Source organism: Entelurus aequoreus, linkage group LG02 (genome assembly GCF_033978785.1).
Source record: "Entelurus aequoreus isolate RoL-2023_Sb linkage group LG02, RoL_Eaeq_v1.1, whole genome shotgun sequence".
Lineage (NCBI taxonomy): Eukaryota > Metazoa > Chordata > Actinopteri > Syngnathiformes > Syngnathidae > Entelurus > Entelurus aequoreus.
Window position 1 is genome coordinate 65,569,012 of NC_084732.1, and position 23,880 is coordinate 65,592,891.

Genomic DNA, 23,880 nt, shown 5'->3' on the forward strand with positions numbered 1-23,880 from the left:
ATATCTGATCATCCACCCATCCATCTTCTTCCGCTTATCTGAGGTCGGGTCGCGGGGGCAGCAGCCTAAGCAGGGAAGCCCAGACTTCCCTCTCCCCAACCACTTCGTCCAGCGCTTCCCGGGGGAACCCCAAGCGTTCCCAGTCCAGCCGGGAGACATAGTCTTCCCAACGTGTCCTGGGTCTTCCTGTGGCCTCCTACAGATCGGACGTGCCCTAAACACCTCCCTAGGGAGGCGTTTGGGTGGCATCCTGACCAGATGCCCGAACCACCTCATCTGGCTCCTTTAATAATATCTGATCTTGCCAATTAAAATTATAATATACTGTATTGCAAAACAATTTTTGTGAGATAAAAAAAAGTAATAGTTAAATATCTGCTTGTCAACTTTATGATTTTAAAGCAAGTTATACATAAAAAAATCTAATAATCAAAAGCATATGCATTCCGATTAATCATGATTACTCAGAGGTTAATAACCGCATGCATAATGTAAATACATTTTTAAAACACGGCCCTCTGAAAGCAGCCATTACCGCGATGTGGCCCTCAATAAGAATGAGTTTGACATCCCTGATGCCTAGTGGTTAGAGTGTCCGCCCTGAGATCGGTAGGTTGTGAGTTCAAACCCCGGCCGAGTCATACCAAAGACTATAAAAATGGGACCCATTACCTCCCTGCTTTGCACTCAGCATCAAGGGTTGGAATTGGGGGTTAAATCACCAAATGATTCCCCGGGCGCGGCCACCGCTGCTGCTCACTGCTCCCCTGTGGGGATGGGTCAAATGCAGAGGATAATTTCTCCGCACCTAGTGTGTGTGACAATCATTGGCACTTTAACTTTTTTTTTTTTTTTTGAAAGTATTGTGTACTCTACCCACTCCGAGAGGGACAAGCGGTAGGAAATGGATGGATGGATGATTTATGTAGTATATTGTAGCCACTGCCGTCTCTCTACCCTTACAGTGCAAATTGTGTGAGAAATTTACAAACTATGTTTTTAATATATGTTCAATCTATCCATTTTTCTACCGCCTGTCCCTTTCGGAGCCACAGGGGGATGGAGCCTATCACAGACATAATTCATCAAATTTTACGCAGGTGTAACCAGTTTGTAAATGGAGCATTAAAAAGCAACGAGAAAACTGGAGCAAGACGCCAAAAACTGAGTGGTCAATTAATTTAAAACAGCAATTAAATTCAACCAAGCTGTTCATCAAATGATCAAAGGTAAAGAAAAGTCAAAATCTGCATTTTTAAATCTAGCTTTAATGTAATTTCTGTTAGAAAATTACAGCATCATGACAGTACGCAAAAGTAATTATCATGCTTGCAGTGATGCCACGGTCCTACTTAAAAACCCTGTGCAAACACACTAAATTCGCCATGTCACCATAGGAAGACAAATGCGTTTGAATAGATGTCATTTAAGTTCAAAGTCATTACAAAGAAGTACATCATTCAAAGATAGCTGTTTGTAAAAGAAGTAATAATATGTACAACAAAACAATCTGTCATAACAGTCAGTCATTATAACTTGAGTTTGCTGCCAGAAACTTCCTTCCGTTTCTTTTTTGGAGGCTGGCCTTTTGCGCTTTTAATTTGACTTTTCACTTGATCCTGCAGCTGTGAGAAGAAGGCTTGAGAAGACCGCAGTGCCTTGTCCTTTCCCTCATCCTAAAACAAATAATCAAAATGAATCAACAGTCTCAGACAAGCAATATCTAATAACTGGACTCCCACACTCACTTTCACTTGCCTCGGTCATTGAACAATAAACATGTTAAATATTGTGCATCAAAAGAATCATAGATCAAGCAAGAATTGGGGACAACCTATTGTGTAACTCTTGCACAGAAAGCTTTTATTTTACTGGCACCACATGGTAGCACACTTTTTAAACACCACAGTTTGATTTTAAATGTAACACTTTTAAATTTCTAAATTTGAGAAACATTTGTTAAAAAACATGACCGCCAATAAGAATAACATCTTTGTAGGACTTAACAACTAACAATATATAGTAAAAATATCTATTAGTTATGATAAATTTACAAAACCCAAAACTAGTGAAGTTGGCACGTTGTGTAAACCGTAAATAAAACAGAATACAATGATTTGCAAATCCTTTTCAACTTATATTCAATTGAATACACTGCAATGACAAGATATTTAATGTTCAAACTGAGAAACTTAACTTTTTGTTGCAAATAATCAATAACTTAGAATTTAATAGCAGCAACCCATTGCAAAAAAGTTGGCACAGGGGCATTTTTACTACTGTGTTACATGGCCTTTCCTTTTAACAACACTCAGTAAAGGTTTGGGAACTGAGGAGACACATTTTTCAAGCTTTTTAGGTGGAATTATTTCCCTTTCTTGCTTGATGTACAGCTAATGTTGGGGTCTCCGTTGTCGTATTTTGTGCTTCATAATGCGCCACACATTTTCAAATGGGAGACAGGTCTGGACTACAGGCAAGCCAGTCTCGTACCCGCACTCTTTTTCTACGAAGACACACTGTTGTAACACGTGCAGAATGTGGCTTGGCATTGTCTTGCTGAAATAAGCAGGGGCGTCCATTAAAAAGACGTTGCTTGGATGGCAACATATGTTACTCCAAAACCTGTATGTACCTTTCAGCATTAATGTTGCCTTCACAGATGTGTAAGTTACCCATGCTTTGGACACTAATACACCCCCATACCATCACAGATGCTGGCTTTTGAACTTTGCACATATAACAGTCCAGATGGTTCTTTTCCTCTTTGGTCCGGAGGACACGACGTCCACAGTTTCCAAAAACAATTTGAAATGTGGACTCGTCAGACCACAGAACACTTTTCCACTTCGCATCAGTCCATCTTAGATGAGCTCGGGCCCAGTGAAGCCAGTGGCGTTTCTGGGTGTTGTTGATAAATGGCTTTCGCTTTGCATAGTAGTTTTAACTTGCACTTACAGATGTAGCAACAAACTGTAGTTACTGACAGTGGTTTTCTGAAATGTTCCTGAGCCCATGTGGTGATATCCTTTACACACTGATGTCGGTTTTTGATGCTGTACCGCCTGAGGGATCGAAAGTCACGGGCATTCAATGTTGGTTTTTGCACTGATTTTTCCAGATTCTCTGAACCTTTTAATGATATTACGGACCGTAGATGGTGAAATCCCTAAATTCCTTGCAACAGCTCGTTGAGAAATGTTGTTTTAAACTGTTCGACAATTTGCTCACACGTTTGTTCACAAAGTGGTGACACTCTCACCATCCTCGTTTGTGAATGACTGAGCATTTCATGGAAGCTGCTTTTATACCTAATCATGGCACCCACCAATTAGCATGTTCACCTTGTTCACTCCAAATAAGTGTTTGATGAGCATTCCTCAACTTTCTCAGTCTTTTTTGCCACTTGTGCCAGCTTTTTTTAAACATGTTGCAGGCATCTAATTCCAAATGAGCTAATATTTGCAAAAAATAAAGTTTACCAGTTCGAACGTTAAGTATCTTGTCTTTGCAGTCTATTCAATTGAATATGGGTTGAAATGGATTTGCAAATAGTTGTATTCTGTTTTTATTTATGATTTACACAATGTGCCAATTTCACTGGTTTTGTGTTTTGTATATCCAGCCCATATATAATGTATAATGATTATATAATCTTAAGAAAGTCTATATTACATGTAGGGATGTAACGATAAACACTAATAATAATAATAACGACCACGGTAAAACTCCCAACGGTTAGTTTTACTGTTTTAAAGTAAAATTATCAAAAAAACGTGATTGATAACTCACGGACCGACTGGCACCAGCTCGCTAGCTTAAATGCTAACATTAAAATGAGACCTTAACGTCTTTCCATTTTGAGAAACGACATACCACAATCAAAACTTTTGTAAACACATTGTTGTCTAAGTGACTAAGATATTGAAATGAACCTACAAGCAGTGCTCTCTTATAACAGAGTGATCCTTCTATAGTCATAGGAAAACAAGCGCAAGTGTTTTTACGTTGCGTTCAAGGACCACTGAACAGAGTAAGACGCCAAAACCTCTGCTAGAAATAATTTATAACTACTAATAATAGATTTTATTGTTACGCACTTTTTATTTAAATAAGTCTTAAAAGTGCTACAAAACAAACCAATGCATTCAATAACCGTGAGCATCATATTATAGGGCTTAGCGCAGAGGTGCCCAAAGTGGGGCCCGTGGGCCAAGTATGGCATGCCAAAGGGTGGCTTTCCAATGTAATATTTGCACTGACCTCTTCCAAGCTCACACAACCATTGATGACATGTCTGCAAGGCTAACTAGTCGTCTGTATCGGCCATGATGGTTACTACTAAATTATAAGTGGCTGTATGGGGCTAAGATCCTCACGGCTAGTTCGTATTTTGCTTCATCTAGGGTAAATAAACAGGTTACCTTTAATATGGTAGCTTTGCCTCCTTTGGTGACTTTCTTCAGGTTTTCCTTGACTTGGGCCTTTGACAGCCTTTGGTTGTTTCCAGCTTCACTGGCTTCTTTAAGCTTCAGTTTCTTTTCTTTTTCCTTGATTTTGAAATGTTTCACCTTCTTCTTGTGTCGTCTCTCGCGCTTTTTGTCGGTTGATGTTTTCTCCGTTACCCCTACAACATCGCCTGCTTTGTTTTTCTCCTTTTGAGTGGACAAAACATACTTTTAGAGTTATATATGCAGTTAGTAGCAAATAAAATGTGTATTCCAAACCTTAATTTCCTCTGGTGCAAGAAGTGTGCCATCACTTGCACTGACCGGAGCAACTTCTTCCATTGTGACAGCTGGCAGGTTAGACACCACCTTCACCTCAGGCACAGACTGGGGGCACAAAAGAAAACCTGAACGTGTGACCAAGCAGAAATGTGTTTTGTTTTTTACCTATACAATGTGGCTGCACAATTTTGAGAAAAAAAAAAATTGTGATTTTTATCTCCAAAATTGCGATTAGATTTTCAACTTTTATATTCTACACATATCAATGCATAAAACTGCGAAAATAACGAGTGAAGAAAGACATGTTACTTTTCAACTATGAATCTACATATTCTTGTCTCAAAGTGCCACACATTAAAACAATATGCAATAAACTACTTTTAAAAATATCTTGCTTTATGCAGATTCAGAGCTTTTGCCTACATCATGCTCTTAAACTAAAGAAATAACTGATAAAGACTAAGCAGAGTTTAATGTAATGTAATCGTGATATATCATAATAATGCAAGTAACCATTTAAAAGGATATATGCTTTTATTTCTCATTACTGTAGAATTGTTTTACCATTGTACTGTACTTGAAAAGTAAATAACTATTTGTTATCCTAAATAACAAAAAGAGCACAGCACCACGTCAATTTCCTTTTGTGTTACATACTTGGCCAATAAAGATGATTCTGATTCTGATAAATCAACAAACAAAAACAATAAAATAAGACTCTCCTTTCTGTAAGCAAAAATGCATCTTAAATAAATATTGAACATCTTCAAGTTAATTATTTGGTCTGGTTGTCTTTTTTTTTTGCCATTAAGGCATTCTTGCTCGTTCTTCCGTGTTGATGGGCTCACGTTGGCCATTCGGTTTGAAGCTGAAGTATTCCCACAAAGGGATATTGGGTTTTTTAATCATATTTTTTCCTCCTAATTTTTGTTACTTTGCGGTACTTCTCATCAGCAAGTCATGAGGCTCTCTGTACGTGCCTCCTGTGTGTGTGTTTGTAAGCTGACGCCCCCCTCTCCAACGACAGAAAAAAAAGATTGTCAATGACTGAACAGAGGGCTCACTGCATTCAGTGAATTCTACAGTTAAAAAAACCCGCTCAGGTGCTGAGAGCAATGCACAGAGTGGGAAATCTTTCTCCCTATTTGAAGAGAAAAACACTTTTGAACGGCCAGGACACGAGGCTAAACATTTCTGATTGACGAACATGTCTGTCACTCAAATGCCGGTGACGACAGAGAAAAAAAAAAACTCTAACGGTTAGGATACCGCACTAATCAAATTGTCGATGTTGATTAATCGTGCAGCCCTAATATACAGTGGTAAATCGTTTTTGTCACCACCTTTTTTGTAGGATTCGGACTTGGACATTGTTTTCCCTCTCTGATGAGTATAACCAACTAGTTGTTTGCACGCGTATCATTTGGGAAAATTGTTTTGGTTTTTGTATGATTCGATCTTCGTCGGACCTTTTAAAATGGATAACTAACAAAAACTGAGGTACCGTGCTATACTTCAATTGTATGTACGTTTTACATACTGTAAACGTTCTGTCTCAGTATTTACCATTGCAGTGGCATTTTTTACCTACAATAAACCTTTTGTTTGTTTTTGTTGCTATTTATTTAAGAGACAATGCACGTGGATAAGCACAATAACACATTGGGTGTTGTGTAAATATATTTAAAATATGACGGATTATAGCAAGGATACCAATTTCCAATCGCAGTCACACAACATAAAAAAAAATTAACAAAACAGCACAATACAATAAAAACAAATAACACAAGCATGTAGTGATGTGAAGTGAATTATATTTACATAGTGCTTTTCTCAAGAGACTCAAAGCCCTTTACATAGTGAAGCCCATTATCTACATTTTCAAGCTACATCCAAACCAGTGTGGGTAACACTGGGAGCAGGTGGGTAAAGTGTCTTGCATAAGGACACAACTTCAGTGATTAGGATGGCGGAAGCGGGGATCGAACCTGGAACCCTCAAGTTGCTGGCACGGCCGCTCTACTAACCGAGCCACGCCGCCCCAACAGTTGTAATGAAATAGGTAAAAAACAAATGTTTGCATGTTTGGTTTGCTTAAAAGACTTCTTTTAGTTTTAACTTGACCTTTATCTGCTCTCTTAAAATTAAACTTACAGGTTTGGGTGTGAAGTGGAAGTTGGAGAGGGCATCCAACTTTAAGAAGAGCGTGTCCATCAGTTTTTGTATTTCTACATGAGCTGGGTTTTCCTCCTCCTCTGCCTTTTGCTGAAAGCATTATTAAACACATCATCAGATAATTTGCAAACAAGTTTGCAAACCTGAAAAATTAGAACAAAGTTGCAACCTGTGTCTGCTTGAGATATTCCTGCTCATAAATTTCTGCTAGACTTTGCTTGCTCTTCTCGTGGTCTAACGTTAGCCTCTTCTTGTATTCAAACACTGCTTCTTTAGGTTTCTCCTTGCGGACCACATCATCAAATGCCTTGGAGACAAAAAGGTAATACTGTGTAGTCAGCAGTCAGCACAAACAATCGTATAAATACCATGAGACACATTCTTGTAGCCTGTACACAAACCTGGTCTTTAATTCGTTGTTTAATGATGTCTTCAAGTTGTAGAGTAGTTTCTGCTGTGATTGCAGGAGCTAAAAAACCACAGATCAAATATTTGTGTCAGAGAAAAAAAAGTAAAATGGTTTCCACCAAGCAGTACAGATTCAGTTTTCATATATTTATCTGAAATCAGATCCACACCACACCACTGCAGCTGGTATTACACCAAGAAGACAGCAAAAACATTGATTTAACATATGGTCAACTGAGAATCCTCACGTTCACGTGACAACAAGAAAGGAATTGTTAGGAACAAAAAAAACATATCCGGCACAAATGAGCAAAATACAATATTTGCTCAAGAACACATTATAATGGCACTTTGTCTGCCAGAGAATAAGACCACGGAAAAGGAGGAATCAGTGTTGTCAACTCAGCAATAGGGATGTCCCATAATGGCTTTTTGCCGATATCCGATATTCCGATATTGTCCAACTCTTTAATTACAGATACCGATATCAACCGATACCAATATCAACCGATATATGCAGTCGTGGAATTAACACATTATTACGCCTAATTTGGACAACCATGTATGGTGAAGATAAGGTACTCTTTAAAAAAAATTATAAAATAAGATAACTAAATTAAAAACATTTTCTTGAATAAAAAAGAAAGTGAAACAATATAAAAACAGTTACATAGAAACTAGTAATTAATGAAAATGAGTAAAATTAACTGTTAAAGGTTAGTACTATTAGTGGACCAGCAGCACGCACAATCATGTGTGCTTACAGACTGTATCCCTTGCAGACTGTATTGATATATATTGATATATAATGTAGGAACCAGAATATTGATAACAGAAAGAAATGGGGGGAGGGAGGTTTTTTGGGTTGGTGCACTAATTGTAAGTGTATATTGTGTTTTTTATGTTTATTCAATTAAAAAAAAAATACAGATACAGATACAGATAATAAAAAAAACGATACCGATCATTTCCGATATTACATTTTAACGCATTTATCGGCCGATAATATCGGCAGGCCGATATTATCGGACATCCCTACTCAGCAATTATATTGCTATATTTAGCAAGTAATCAGTATACTTGTTTTTCAAAAAGAGACTATCTCCAAACCAAGGAGACGTTTGTAGACTCTGACATGAAAGAATGGTCTTGCGAGTGCTGGTGAGGGTCCTCCGCCATATAAAAGCAATCACAGAAGGCTTTGTCTTGTCCATCCATCCATTTTCTATCGCTTGTCCTGTTCGGGGTCGTGGTGACATTAAATAAATCAACAACAAAAAGACTCTTGAGAAGAAAATTAGTTTGTAGATCTAAAACAGGCGTGTTCAAACTTCAGCCCGTGGGCCATTTTTGGCCGACAGCTCTTTTTTTGCAAATCGGCCCGCTGCATATTGTTAAGGTGAAATTAATTAATTATTAATGAGCTTTATCATTAGATATATTACCGGTACACTAATTTGCTTAATTACCGAAATACAAAGCTAAGATATAGATTTTTTTGTTCAGATAGCTCCACCTATATTGATGATGATGAATTAGATTTATATAGTACTTTTCTAGACGCTCAAAGCGCTTAACAGAGAACTGAGAGCCCATCATTAATTCAACCCACATACACACATGGTGGTGGTAAGCTTCATTAATAGCCACAGCTGCCCCGGGGTAGACTGACGGAAGCGTGGCTGCAATTTGCACCACTGGCCGCTCCGACTACCACCAAACACTAATTCACATTCATGCACCATTGTATTGACATACATTGGGTGGGTTTTAACATCTTTATTGTACAAGATGTATCAAAGTGGCCCAAGCATCCTTTAAATTTCAGTGCTGCCTTCCATAGAAAAAGTTTGAACACCCCTGATCTAAACAATTTTGTGTTGCTTTTTTTCCTTGTTTTTTTTTACTTTATATCAGTGGTCCCCAACCTTTTTGTAACTGCGGACCGGTCAACGCTTGAAAATTTGTCCCACAGACCGAGGGGGAATGTTTTTTTTTTTGTCATAAAAAAATACAAACATGTGTGCTTACAGACTGTATCCCTGCAGACTGTATTGATCTATATTGATATAAAATGTAGGAACCAGAAATATTAATAACAGAAAGAAACAACCCTTTTGTGCGAATGAGTGTGAATGAGTGTAAATGGGGGAGGGAGGTTTTTTGGGTTGGTGCACTAATTGTAAGTGTATCTTGTGTTTTTTATGTTGATTTAATAAAAAATGTAAAAAAAAAAAATTCTTCTTTTTTTCTTTTTCGGCCAATTGATCCACGGACCGGTACCGGGCCGCGGCCCAGTGGTTGGGGACCACTGCTTTATATCATAATCATTATTACATCATTATGCTCCCCCCATTGTACATGTGATAAATACACTTCGATTTAAAAAGGTTGATTAACAACACTAAATTGGCCCTAGTGTGTGAATGTGAGTGTGAATGTTGTCTGTCTATCTGTGTTGGCCCTATGATGAGGTGGCGACTTGTCCAGGGTGTACCCCACCTACCGCCCGAATGCAGCTGAGATAGGCTCCAGCACCCCCCGTGACCCCGAAATTGACAAGTGGTAGAAAATGGATGGATGGATACGGGTGGCCAAAAAGAAAAAGATTAAAGGATGCAGGGCCCACTTTGATACTTTTTGTACACTAAAGATGTTAAAACATCCATCCTTTTTCTACCACTTGTCCCTTTTGGGGTAGCGGGGTGGTGGAGCCTATCCCAGCAGCATTTGGGCAGAAGGCGGGGTACACCCTGGACAAGTCACCACCTCATCGCAGGGCCAACAAAGATAGACAGACACCAATGTATGTAAATATGCGCTGAACTATGTGGACAAAACATCTTAGCTTTTTTTTAAACTGTAGGTGTAAGAGTTAGTGTAATGTCTACTAATGTATAAAAAAAAAAATTAAATATGCAAATTGGGGCTTTCCTTAGTATGTAAAAGAAACTGATCTTCAATTTAACGCCAACTAAAATGCCATGTACATAGATAATAGGTTTTTTTTTGGTTTTTTTTTTAATTTAATTTTTATTGTTATACATTTGCCCTGAATACAGTTGTCTGTGGCTTTGTGTCAATATTTACCTGGAACTATTTGACTAATGTATTTTAATTATTGTAATTTTTATTTATTTTATCTACTGTAATTTTAATTTACTTAATTTTAATTTATTTTCCCTTATTTTATTTTTATATTTTGTAGGTATCTTGTTTTTTGGGGGGAAAGGGAACATTTGATATGTGATTGTATTTCTGGAACTTGTATCTGCCTTACAACTCAATATACAAATATTAAAACAAAACAAAAAAAAGGAATATGCAAATACGTACATACGTTGAAAATGGCCTACAGGCCACACTTTGGACGCCCTCTGACCAAAATGACCTACCCTTTCTGGATGCATGCTCAAAATCCAAATCTTCTTCAAGCATGCTGTTCTCTGGGCGCTTTCGCGCCGTCACCTCTCCAGACAGCTGCCATGACTTCTGTCCAAGGGCGGCCTTTTCCAACTCATCGATCTTACGCGACATCTGCGCACAGCAGGTGCAAAAGTGAGCAGGAAAGTCATTTCTGTCCAAAAATATATCTAAAGTATGAAATGATCAGTCCTGAGTCAGCTGGCGGCTGGGACCAAGGCCAATGCGAAGTTTCAATTAAACTAGACTCATTTGGAATATTTATTTTGCTTTCTATTATGAACCCTTGCGAAATAAAACTGTGGAAGAGCAATTGCAATGCAGTATGCGGTACGGCACGCATGCATGCGTTTTAGAGGGATTCCCATAAACCAGGGGTCGGCAACCCGCGGCTCCGGAGCCTCATGCGGCTCTTTGACCACTCTGATGCGGCTCAGCTGCATACTTGCCGACCCTCCCGGTTTTCCCAGTATACTTAACGACCCCCCCGATTTTCCCAGGAGACTGCCTCTCCTAGAAATCTCCCAGGGCAAATATTATCCTATTTTCACTCTAATTACTTAATCAAGGGCGCGCCCTAATGGCACTGCATTAATTGTCCTCTATAGCATTTACAAACAGCGTGCCAGCCCGGCCACATGTTATATGTTGCTTTTACTTGCACACGTAGGCGACAGCAAGGCATACTTGCTCAACAGCCACACAGCTTACACTGACGGTAGCCGTATAAAACAACTTTAACACTGTTACGTTACAAATATGCGCCACACTGTGAACCCACACCAAAAAAGAATGACAAAAACATTTCTGGAGAACATCCGCACCGTAACACAACACAAAAAATACCCAGAATCCCATGCAGCCCTAACTCTTCCGGTCTACATTATACACCCCCCGCTACCACTAAACCACCCCACACATCAACCCCCCCCCTCCATGCGTCGGTTGAGCAGAAGAGTTAGGGCTGCATGGGATTCTGGGTATTTGTTGTGTTGTGTTTATGTTGTGTTACAGTGCAGATGTTCTCCAGAAATGTGTTTGTCATTCTTTTTTGGTGTGGCGCATATTTGTAACGTAACAGTGTTAAAGCTGTTTTGTACGACTACCGTCAGTGTAAGCTGTGTGGCTGTTGAACAAGTATGCCTTGCTGGCACTTGCGTGAGCAAGCAAAAGCTTCATTCAACATGTGGCCAACCAGGTACGCTGTTTGGGCAGGCTGTAGAGGGCGCTAAAAGCAGTGCCAGCACATCCTGAAATTTGGGAGTCTCCCGGAAAATTGAGAGGGTTGGCAAGAAAGACGCTATCAAGCGCCATTCAATTAAAAGTCGCGGGCCGCACTAACATTAAATTTCCTTATTAAGATGCGTGCCGGTACGTGTGTCAGAGACCCCTGGTTAACATAGCGCAAAGCAATTTAAGCTTTGTGTGCGGTGTTTTTCATTTTAAATTTTCAAAAATGTTTTGTGGCTCCCATTGTTTTCTTTAATTTGTGAAACTTTCCAAAATGGCTCTTTAAGTGGTAAAGGTTGCCGACCCCTGCCATAAACTAACAGGCAATTTAATTTCTTACATCACAAACAAAGCTTGCCATTTTCCTCAAGTACTTGCGATGTACGTCTTTGGCATGATGGTCAACATACCCTCCTCACTCTCTCGTTCCCCAGTGCACCTCATTGGCCAGAGCAGTTGAATTAACGCCACGGTCTATCTTTTATCAGTTCATTAGTCACAAGCCACAAATCGCATTATTCAAATGACTTTTTCTTTTGACTTGCCTGAATTGCTTGTATAAATATACTATCGAGTGAGTGAGCGAGTCATGTTTCTAACTTGATGGATTATTTTCAGTCTTTTTATTTATTTCTTATCATGAATGTCTTTCATCCCATGAAGAACGGCACAATGACTAATGGAAGTTTTTTTTTTTTTTTAAAGGAGTCTAAGAATCATGATAATATTTTCTAGGGGCGCACAATATATTTTTAAGTTGATAGCAATAACTTCCTGTTTCTCAAGACCAATACCGATAACTTTTTTATATTTAGGGGTGGGTAAAATAATTGGTTTTACTCATAATGGATCGATAACTTTAACATTTTGCTATATGGACTCACAAGACACGAAGACTACAGGCCTTGCATTGCGGCTGGCTTTGGGGCAGCTTATTTAGCACAAAAAAACACTGTTGTGGTGATGCCGGTGTTTCAGGTGGCTGATAAGGTTTGATGTTTTGAAGCCTGATGTTTATTGCCCCTTTTTGTAATGCTTGCGGAACATTGGTGAAAATAACACACAGAAAATATTCCTCTGGAAAGAGTCAGACACGATTTGTTTACAACAAGCTCAGGAGAAGTTTACGACGGGCTAATAGACCCCATGTAGGAGAGAAGGCACGCTTGATTTGCTCACCCTAACTCACCTACAGCACAGTAAAGGGTAATCTCACCTCATTAGAGTGTTTTTTTCCATTATCAATTATTGGAGCTATTTTTCAATCGTATTGGATTTATCGGTGTGATGTCTTAGTTCCTAATATCAGCTCAATATTTATCAAATTGCCCTAACAATTACAAAAATTTGGATTTCTTTAAGTTCCATGGCCCAATAGAAGGGGGGGGTGTGTGTGTGTGTGTGTGTGCGTGTGTATAAAAAATGGTGATTGTAATCTCCTGATTCACTCATTATGCACATTTTTGCAGCCCTGCTGTAAATCTGGGGTAGCACATTATAAACTAATCTAGATCCCCCGAAGCATTTGATCTGATCAAGACATATTCTCCCATTTAATGCCTCCGTTTAAAGACAATAGTGATATCCCTGCATTAACAAAAATACAGCACAAGTACAGCATTGTCTTTTACTTGTCATCATTTATACACAGCAGTCTTTTTTGTGCTTTATTTGCAGTTACCTTTTCTTGACACTTCTCATATGATGACTTGGATTCGGATTTTACTGGACTTGTGTTTTTTCCTCCAAAAATGTCCTGAAGGTCCTCTCCCTCACTACCCTCATCTCCAGAGAGGTTAAAGGTCACTTTTTTAAGAGAGTCTCGGTTCATGTTCTTGTTCCTGGTTAAAAATGAAAAAGAAAAAAAAGAAGGAAAATAGCAAATATATTGTGATCAACTGTCTTTGTCGGAGAGAGTGAAAGAGTGAAAAATAAAAATCACTTACTCGTCGAGGTCTTCGTCAAGGTCACCATCGTCATCATCCATTTCTTCCTCATCCATTTCTTCTTTACCATCTTCATCCTCACTATCCGACTTCTCATCTGCTTCCGCCACAGCCCCGTCGACAGCATCAAAATACTCCTTGTACTTCAGATCCCTGGAGCTCCTCGCCTGCTAAAGTCAATAGTAATTGAATAAATTACATACACATTTCATGAGGTAAAAAACATTTATAAGTAGCAGAATACATACAGTGCTTTTCGTGTCCTTTTTCAGAGAAATCTTTTCAAGGTCGAGATCATCATCCTCATCAGAGGGCAAGTCCTGAAAGTAATTGACTTCGTTTTGATCTCTCTGTTCCTTCCCTTCTTGCTTGTCCATGTCATCAAGAAACGACTCCATCTCTGACAGCTTAAAAAACATATCATCAAGTTCTGAGGGACGGCTCTTCATTTCGGAATGTTTCCCTGCAGGTTCTCTCTTTTTCTTCTCCCGCTTCTCCAGGGCATCCACATCAAAATCTAAATCGGAGTCATCGTCTGTGTAATCTTCTGCTGCACAGTCCGACATTTTTTTTAACCTACTCCGTGGCTCCTCTTCTGCTTCCTCATCCATACTTTCAACAGGCTCTCCTTCTTCCTTGTCACCTGCCTCTTCTTCAATGTACTCCTCCAGTAGTACTGAAACAGTCTCATCAGACAAAACATCGTCAACTGCATTTCCAAAGTGTTTTAGCACAGCAGAGTTCTGCAGCTCAAGCTCCTGCCAGATTTGCTCTTCGTCAAAGTTTTTCACCACCAGCTGAACCAGCGGGCTGCCATTATAAACTTTTGGCTCCTGGGCTTTGAGGAGGTCATAAAGGGTCTTAGTGAGAGATGTATAGTCTGTTGCCACAGCATCTTGAAGGCTACGATGGAAACACAGAACCATTATGGCATGTGTAATTAGATATTCATCATTAAGCAGTTTTTTCTTTTGGTTATCAAAAATAACATATTGTCACATTGGCTTACAATTCAAAACCAACGTTTCCATCAGTCTGATGGACATATAATAATCAAAAACAGTTGCCTTTGCAAATTGTGTAACAAGGCTACTATACATTTATATTTATATATTCCTCCCACCTCCAAAGACATGCACCTGGGGATAGGTTGATTGCCAACACTAAATTGGCCCTAGTGTGTGAATGTGAGTGTGAATGTTGTCTGTCTATCTGTGTTGGCCCTGCGATGAGGTGGCGACTTGTCCAGGGTGTATCCCGCCTTCTGCCCGAATGCAGCTGAGATAGGCTCCAGCACCCCCTGCTACCCCAAGAGGGACAAGCGGTAGAAAATGGATGGATGGATCTAAGTGTTACAAGCGGTCCTCTGTGGGCAGCCATAATTGCGAGTTTGACACCCCTGCTTTAGATTAGGAATACATGATCATCTGACTTATGTTAGTGTGGTAAATAACATAGAATAAAATTAAAATGTTCTGTGTCCCTCCATCCATCCATTTTCTTTGTATCAGTCAAATTTTTGCAATTTTAAGTTGTATTTTGTCATCTAGCCCAGTGTTTTTCAACCACTGTGCCGTGGCACACTAGTGTGCCGTGAGATACAGTCTGGTGTGCCGTGGGAGATGATCTAATTTCACCTATTTGGGTTAAAATATTTTTTGCAAACCAGTAATTATAGTCTGCAAATTATGTGTTGTTGAGTGGTCGGTGCTGTCTAGAGCTCGGCAGAGTAACCGTGTAATACTCTTCCATATCAGTAGGTGGCAGCCAGTAGCTAATTGCTTTGTAGACAGCAGGAGGCAGCATGAAGGTAAAAAGGTGTCTAATGCTTTAACCAAAAATAAACAAAAGGTGAGTGCCTCTAAGATAAGGCATTGAAGCTTAGGGAAGCCTATGCAGAACAAAACTAAAACTGAACTGGCTACAAAGTAGGGCTGGGCGAAAAATCGAATATAATCGATATATCGCGGGTTTGTCTCTGTGCGATATAGAAAATGACTATATCGTGATATTCGAGTATACGTTCTCACGTAGTTACTTTTAGCTGCGGGCATAGCGAAAGACATACACCATTTGATTTCCTATTATGCAGCTCATTTTTATTTGACAGTTATTGAAATATCTTGCGTGACATCATGCACAAAAGTGCACTTCATTTGTTTTAAACTATTGTAGTGGTGTTCTGTACAAAAAGTGCACTTTAATTTAGTGTTGTTTTGATATGTCATCTTAGTGACATCATGCACTAAAGTGCACTCATAGCTTGTTTTAAAATGTCTCTGACAATCTTGCACTTTCTGTTTTGAAATGACATGAATGTTTGTGCCACTGCTTAGTAACTGTTTAATAAATACAGTTTTGGTAAATTGACTTAGTTGTGGTTTCCCTCTCTGCATGAATGTTAAAAATTTGCATATATTAATGCAGTATGAACCATAATGTTTTAATGTAGACACATAGAATCATCATACTGGTGTGATTATAAGTGGTATTTCAAGGCTAGGGCAAAATATCGTGAAATATATTGTGTATCGTGATATGGCCTAAAAATATTAAGATATTAATAAAAGGCCATATCGCCTAGCCCTACTACAAAGTACCGTAAACAAAAACAGTGTGCTGGACGACAGCAAAGACTTACTTTGGAGCAAAGATGGCGTCCACAATGTACATCCGAACATGACATGACAATCAACAATGTCCCCACAAAGAAGGATAAAAACAACTGAAATATTCTTGACTGCTAAAACAAAGTAGATGCAGGAAATATTGTTTAAAGGAAGACATGAAACTGCTACAGGAAAATACCAAAAAAAGAGAAAAAGCAACTAAAATAGGAGCGCAAGACAAGAACTAAAACACTACACACAGGAAAACAGCAAAAACTCAAAATAAGTCACGGTGTGATGTGACAGGTCGTGACAGTACACCTACTTTGAGACAAGAGCTACATAGATGCATGGTTGGTTATGGTTTAAAGTCATACCCAACAATTGCAAAAACGACTTTTAACTGACAACTGAGTTTCGTTTTTTAATGATTTCGGCTGGTGGTGTGCCTCCGGATTTTTTCAACGCAAAAAATGTGCCTTGGCTCAAAATTGATTAAAAAAAACTGAACTAGTCAAACAACTTAATTTTCAATAGAGAAACTATCGTAACAAAAACAGTAACTTACTGTTACTTAGCTACAATTGTCAAAGTGTACCTTATCATTAGTATTTGCAAAAGTACAGTAGACTACAGTAGATGGAACTTGTGTGCTGTTAAAGAGTTCAACACTGTTATGGTTTTGCGCCGTCAATTACTAGTGTGGCTTGCAAGCTTTGGTGTAACTGTACAATTCACATCTGCGGTCCCCTCGAGGGTTCTCATTGTATCCCATTGGGTTGAGTTTTTCCTTGCCCTGATGTGGGATCTGAGCCGAGGATGTCGTTGTGGCTTGTGCAGCCCTTTGAGACACTCGTGATTTAGGGCTATATAAATAAAGTTTGATTGATTGATTGAATTCAGTAATATATGAAAGTTACAATTGATAATACGACATGCATGGATAAACAGGGCATTGCCGTTGTGAGTGTAAAGTAACTGCATAGTAAGTTAGCTTAGCTAGTTAGACCACAAGTTAGCACACGCAACGTTAAACAATAATTATAATGAACCAACAACTATTTCGGGGACGTAACACTTGCCTCAGAAAGTCCTCTGGATGCTGAGTGGTGACGTTAAGTTTGTTTAAACTCTCCTCCAACATGTCCCCCATGTCTGTGGTAGCCATCGTTAGCCACACATGTGAGGGAAATGTGTGCTGCAGAAAAAGCCCCCCCCCCTGCGCAAAACTTCCGCGTATTTTGTTCCGCTTAAACATGGCGTCCGCGGTTCTGAAGGTTGCTGGTTGGTGTTGTTTAATACTTCTAAACTATTCTTCTTTTCAGCCTCTGCGCAATTCTATAAGAGCCACGTTAAACCGCTAACTTGTTTGCACGAAATGTTGAAGCAATATGTAGTATTTGTTGTATTATTGATGGAGTAAGATGCACATGCTTGATGCTTACTGTAAACATAAGGAACACTGTGCTTCGATATTTAGTTAGATGAACTTTTTTTAAATTACTATCTGACTTTTCTTTTGTATCTTTTTGTAAAGCCTATTGAATTGATAAATACAGTGTTACAAGTACAAACATATAGTTAATGCGTTCAATCGGTCATGATTATGTTATTGTACTACAAACCCCGTTTCCATATGAGTTGGGAAATTGTGTTAGATGTAAATATAAACGGAATACAATGATTTGCAAATCCTTTTCAACCCATATTCAATTGAATGCACTACAAAGACAAGATATTTGATGTTCAAACTCATAAACTTTTTTTTTTTTTTGCAAATAATAATTAACTTAGAATTTAATGGCTGCAACACATGCCAAAGTAGTTGGGAAAGAGCATGTTCACCACTGTGTTACATGGCCTTTCCTTTTAACAACATTCAGTAAACGTTTGGGAACTGAGGAGACACATGTTTTAAGCTTCTCAGGTGGAATTATTTCCCAATCTTGCTTGATGTACAGCTTAAGTTGTTCAACAGTCCGGGGGTCTCGGTTTTGGTATTTTAGGCTTGATAATGCGCCACACATTTTCAATGGGAGACAGGTCTGGACTACAGGCAGGCCAGTCTAGTACCCGCACTCTTTTACTATAAAGCCACATTGATGGAACACATGGCCTGGCATTGTCTTGCTGAAATAAGCAGGGGCGTCCATGGTAACGTTGCTTGGATGGCAACATATGTTGCTCCAAAACATGTATGTACCTTTCAGCATTAATGGCGCCTTCACAGATGTGTAAGTTACCCATGTCTTGGGCACAAATACACCCCCATACCATCACAGATGCTGGTTTTTTAACTTTGCGCCTATAGCAATCCGGATGGCTCTTTTCCTCTTTGGTCCGGCGGACACGACATCCACAGTTTCCAAAAACAATTTGAAATGTGGACTCGTCAGACCACAGAACATTTTTCCACTTTGTATCAGTCCATCTTAGATGAGCTCAGGCCCAGCGAAGCCGACGGCGTTTCTGGGTGTTGTTGATAAACGGTTTTCACCTTGCATAGGAGAGTTTTAACTTGCACTTACAGATGTAACGACCAACTGTAGTTACTGACAGTGGGTTTCTGAAGTGTTCCTGAGCCCATGTGGTGGTATCCTTTACACACTGATGTCGCTTGTTGATGCAGTACAGCCTAAAGGAATCGAAGGTCACGGGCTTAGCTGCTTACGTGCAGTGATTTCTCCAGATTCTCTGAACCCTTTGATGGTGAAATCCCTAAATTCCTTGCAATAGCTGGCTGAGAAAGGTTTTTCTTAAACTGTTCAACAATTTGCTCACGCATTTGTTGCAAAGTGGTGACCCTCGCCCCATCCTTGTTTGTGAATGACTGAGCATTTCATGGAATCTAGTTTTATACCCAATCATGGCACCCACCTGTTCCCAATTTGCCTGTTCACCTGTGGGATGTTCCAAATAAGATGAGCATTCCTCAACTTTATCAGTATTTATTGCCACCTTTCCCAACTTCTTTGTCACATGTTGCTGGCATCAAATTCTAAAGTTAATGATTATTTGCAACAACAAAAAAAGTTAATCAGTTTGAACATCAAATATGTTGTCTTTGTAGCATATTCAACTGAATATGGGTTGAAAATGATTTGCAAATCATTGTATTCCGTTTATATTTACATCCAACACAATTTCTCAACTCATATGGAAACGGGGTTTGTAGTATGAGTGTATGTATTTGGACCACAAGCCATACATTTATAATTGGCTTACTCGATAACTGCCTTAATCTCTCTGTTCATCATTTATGACAACGCTTCACGTATAAAATGTTCCTGTATTCCTTTTAGCTTCCAGTCTATCCAGATGTGCTGCGCTCACTTTCCTGCGAGCACATTCGACCACAGCATCCCTACATCAGAACACCCCAAAGTCGCTGTGGAACCTGGGCAAGCTCAACCATATCGCCATTGCCGTGCCAGACATGGACAAGGCCACCGCTTTGTATCGGGATGTCCTGGGGGCCACAGTAAGTGAACGGGTGCCTCTGCCCGAGCATGGTGTCTACACCGTGTTTGTGGAGCTCGGCAACACCAAGCTGGAGCTTCTCCATCCTCTCGGGGAGAAGAGCCCCATTGCTGGATTTTTACAGAAGAACAAGGCGGGTGGGATGCACCATATTTGTATCGAGGTAAGCACAAGTACGGTACAGTGAAACCTCCCTTATGTCCACCAATTCATAAAGTCTTGGTGAACCGTGTTTTTCTATAGCTTCCAAATGACGAACATTTCACGAACAAGTTCTCTTTATGTATTTTTTTTCTCCTGAAAATTATTCTGGCAGTCATTTTTCATAATATAAAATAGTGTTTATCGGTAGATAAATAACTACTCTTGGAACGCCCCTTTCCATTGCCAAGCTCAATATGCCGCCCTTCTTGGTGTGACGTCATCTACAGAACTGGAGCCCATTTCCCTGCATAGACAAAACCCAATACCAGTGAAGTTGGCACATTGTGTAAATTGTAAATATAAACAGAACACAATGATTTGCAAATCCTTTTCAACTTATATTAAATTGAATAGACTGCAAAGACAATGTTGTTGATATTTTATGTTGGAACTGAGAAACAATTTTTTTTTTTGCAAATAATCATTGACTTAGAATTTAATGGCAGCAACACATTGCAAAAAAGTTGGCGTAGGACACGACGTCCACAGTTTCCAAAAACAATTTGAAATGTGGACTCGTCAGACCACAGAACACTTTTCCACTTTGCATCAGTCCATCTTAGATGAGCTTGGGCCCAGCAAAGCCGGCAGCGTTTTTGGGTGTTGTTGATAAATGGCTTTTGCTTTGCATGGTAGAGTTTTAACTTGCACTTACAGATGTAGCGACAGACTGTACTTACTGACAGTGGTTTTCTGATGTGTTCCTGAGCCCATGTGGTGATATCCTTTACACACTGATGTCGGTTTTTTATGCAGTGATTACTCCAGATTCTCTGAAGCTTTTGATGATATTACGGACCGTAGATGAAATCCCTAAATTCCTTGCAATAGCTCGTTGAGAAATGATGTTCTTAAACTGTTGGACAATTTGCTCACGCATTTGTTCACAAAGTGGTGACCCTCGCCCCATCCTTGTTTGCAACTATGCATCTGGCCATGACTGCAAGCTAATCGATGCTAACATGCTATTTAGGCTAGCTGTATGTACATATTGTATCATTAAGCTTCGTTTGTAGGTATATTTGAGCTCACTTAATTTCCTTTACTTATGTCCTCTGTGTATTTAATTTATATTTGCATGTCTCATGACACATTATCTGTATGTAATATTGGCTGCATTTCTGATATTTGTTTGTGTGCCATGTTGTTCCAGACCACAGCAAACGTTACCCAGCTTGCAAAGATTGTAATAAATCCGTTACAAGACAGCCTGCCACTTCCTTAAATTTAGACACACACATCTATACCTTTGGACATTCTGAGCCAGTAATTTCCAGAAGTTATCTTATCCTGTGAGAAGCCCCCGTTTTACTCATTTCCAATGCTGCAAAAATGTGTAGAATAAGAATTAAAAGTCAACATTTCTGTCAATGAAGGTTTGCGTCAGCCTTTGAAAGTAGGCTAAAATAGACACTTACATCATGTGTTGTCTTCATTATAACACGTATATAAGGCTATTAATTTTTTGCGGCTCCAGACAGATTTTTTTTTTTTGTATTTTTGGTCCAATACGGTTCTTTCAACATTTTGGGTTGCCGACCCCTGCGCTAACGTAACCACAGCAGCTACTGTATGGAGTTTTCGTGAGGCAGCGCACATTTCCACGTTAACGCCAGTCTTGACACATGTCAACTCTGCCGTGAAAAGGGGCATACGGCAGCTATCTACTGTACGGCGTTGTAACGGCAACCTACATTCCAGACAGTGTTGTTATAATGTGTTTATGATCTAAGCTAGGGTGAAAAGGTAGCATCAAACATGTATGGGAAAAACTGTAGTATGCATGGTTTGTAGTACTATAAACGCCAGCTCATCCAACTAACTGTATAACTTTCATTTTCGTACCCGTTTTTGTTGAAATGTTTTCAGTACACAAATAACAGATTGTTGAACACAACACAACTGTGTATCTATGAGGATTATCATTATTTGTTCAAGGGTAGTATGGAGTAGTTGTGGTTAACACATCTGCCTCCTGAGTGCAACCCCTTCTTGTGCCTTTGAAAACATCTTTACTGGTGGAAAACGGCAAATGCATTTATCGAACTTTCATGCGTCTCCTGCAGGTTGACGACATCAGTGCTGCAATCAAAGACCTGAAAGCAAGGAACATCCGAACTCTGTCAGCAGAGCCGCGAATAGGAGCTCATGGAAAACCGGTGATGTTTCTTCATCCCAAAGACTGTGACGGCGTGCTGGTAGAGTTGGAGGAGGCATGAAGCAGATGGAAGTACTTGCTTTTTTAATATATTGTTTTGGCAGTTTTTCATAGAGTTATGGATTAAGTCATTTTTGTGTGCCAATCAAGTCCGCCCTGGCCTAGAGTTAGGGATGCCAGGCTCACAGTCTGGAGATTTGAATCTAAGCCTTTGTGGTGAATACCTACTAACCACGAGAGCAGTGCTTTTTAATAATTTTTTGTCATGCTCGCCGCCCTAGGGGACATCATTTTCTTCACGCCCCCCTTAAATTTAAATAAAATTCAGAACCTGTATCAGTTGCTGGCACCAGCACCGACATGCCACCCAGCTGAAGACATGTCTGACACCTTCTCATGCCTGCCCCACTATATAAGAAGTACTGGTCTATTGATTTTAACTATTTAAAGGATGTGTGTATTTTATGTATGCAAGCCAAGGGCCGGATCAGGTCCGCGAACAGGTTTTATCCGGCCCGCGGGATGAGTTTGCTAAGTATAAAAATGAACCTGAAATTTTTTGATGAAAGAAACAGCTGTTCTAAATGTGTTCACTGGATGTCGCAATAGCAATTCTTTGTATCTTTGTAGATGATGCTACATATGTGCAAAATAAACCACATGTTAGTACATCAGTTGAGAAAAAAGATTCAACTACATAAATAACATCCTGTAATTTGATTTTGATTTTTTTTTTTATCTTGATTGAAAATTTACACCAATGAGTTGACTGATGAATATTATCACATAATTTATTCAGAAAATATGAATAATGACAAAAAAGATGAAATACTATTAACCGCAACATGTAAGTGTAAAAAACACAACAACATTATGATTTGTACATTTTCAGAATGTCCTTGTTTTATTTTTAAACAAAGAAAACAATCTGAAGTTGTCTTTATTTTTAAGTTATCGTGCTGTTATTTTACCAGTCCGGCTCACTTGGGAGTAGATTTTTCTCCATGTGGCCTCCGATCTAAAATGAGTTTGACACCCCTGTTTTAGCGCAACCAATATACTTGGTCATATTTCCTGTTTGAGCTTGTTAAATAACTTGAGCAGTGCTGCCATCCAGCTGGAGGCTTTTGTATCGTTCAAAAAAGAAGAAAAAGACAGCAATACTGGAAGTCACTTAGGTCTCAAGTGTTTATAAGTGGTTTATTTGGAAGTTCCCATGTTGCTTGAAAGGTAATTTCCCTCATAAAATTTGATTCTTACAGACAATATCTCTAAAACTTGCTACCCAAGACTGTACAGTTATTGGATGAATTAAGTAAAGAAGTCAAACAATGTGATCTAGTATAAGAAAGTGTTTCAACCCACAAAGAAAAAAGAAGAATCCTGATAAACATCTTGACCTTTGTTGATAAATGAGATATTGTATATCATATAGTAAATGTTTCAAAAATGTTTGAAAAGGTAGCACATCCCAAAATTAAGACTAGTAGGACAAAATACTCACATTTCACTTGATT

General features: G+C 39.2%; 2 protein-coding genes across 3 annotated transcripts; one reads left to right on the forward strand and one right to left on the reverse strand.

Annotated features, from left to right (window-relative positions):
- Nucleotides 1–1,248: 1,248 nt before the first annotated feature.
- Nucleotides 1,249–17,758, reverse strand: mphosph10 (M-phase phosphoprotein 10 (U3 small nucleolar ribonucleoprotein)). 2 transcript variants are annotated; one of them, XM_062030658.1, is made up of 11 exons: nt 17,604–17,758; nt 14,161–14,815; nt 13,913–14,079; nt 13,648–13,807; nt 10,709–10,850; nt 7,307–7,374; nt 7,075–7,212; nt 6,885–6,995; nt 4,728–4,835; nt 4,425–4,655; nt 1,249–1,676 (listed from the first exon to the last, which is right to left on the reverse strand). In XM_062030658.1, the coding sequence occupies exons 1-11, from the start codon at nt 17,687–17,689 to the stop codon at nt 1,530–1,532; spliced, it is 2,013 nt and encodes a 670-aa protein (XP_061886642.1). In that variant the 5' UTR covers nt 17,690–17,758; the 3' UTR covers nt 1,249–1,529. The 2 variants fall into 2 exon arrangements, with proteins under 2 accessions (XP_061886642.1, XP_061886634.1); XM_062030650.1 differs by having other exon boundaries at nt 13,913–14,082.
- Nucleotides 17,668–23,817, forward strand: mcee (methylmalonyl CoA epimerase). Its single transcript, XM_062030672.1, has 3 exons — nt 17,668–17,805; nt 19,824–20,164; nt 22,272–23,817. The coding sequence occupies exons 1-3, from the start codon at nt 17,673–17,675 to the stop codon at nt 22,422–22,424; spliced, it is 627 nt and encodes a 208-aa protein (XP_061886656.1). The 5' UTR covers nt 17,668–17,672; the 3' UTR covers nt 22,425–23,817.
- The last annotated feature ends 63 nt before the right edge of the window (nt 23,818–23,880 follow it).

Bases quoted from the DNA above. Each gene is read 5' to 3' on its own strand.
- mcee (XM_062030672.1), top strand. From the start codon at position 17,673: ATGTCTGTGGTAGCCATCGTTAGCCACACATGTGAGGGAAATGTGTGC. The intron at 17,806-19,823 runs GTTGGTGTTGTT...TATTCCTTTTAG, and splicing joins CGCGGTTCTGAAGGTTGCTG to CTTCCAGTCTATCCAGATGT. The intron at 20,165-22,271 runs GTAAGCACAAGT...CGTCTCCTGCAG, and splicing joins TGCACCATATTTGTATCGAG to GTTGACGACATCAGTGCTGC.
- mphosph10 (XM_062030650.1), bottom strand. From the start codon at position 17,689: ATGGCTACCACAGACATGGGGGACATGTTGGAGGAGAGTTTAAACAAA. The intron at 14,816-17,603 runs GCAAGTGTTACG...TTTCCATCGTAG, and splicing joins CATCCAGAGGACTTTCTGAG to CCTTCAAGATGCTGTGGCAA. The intron at 1,677-4,424 runs GTAACCTGTTTA...TATTTGTTTTAG, and splicing joins GCAAAGCTACCATATTAAAG to GATGAGGGAAAGGACAAGGC.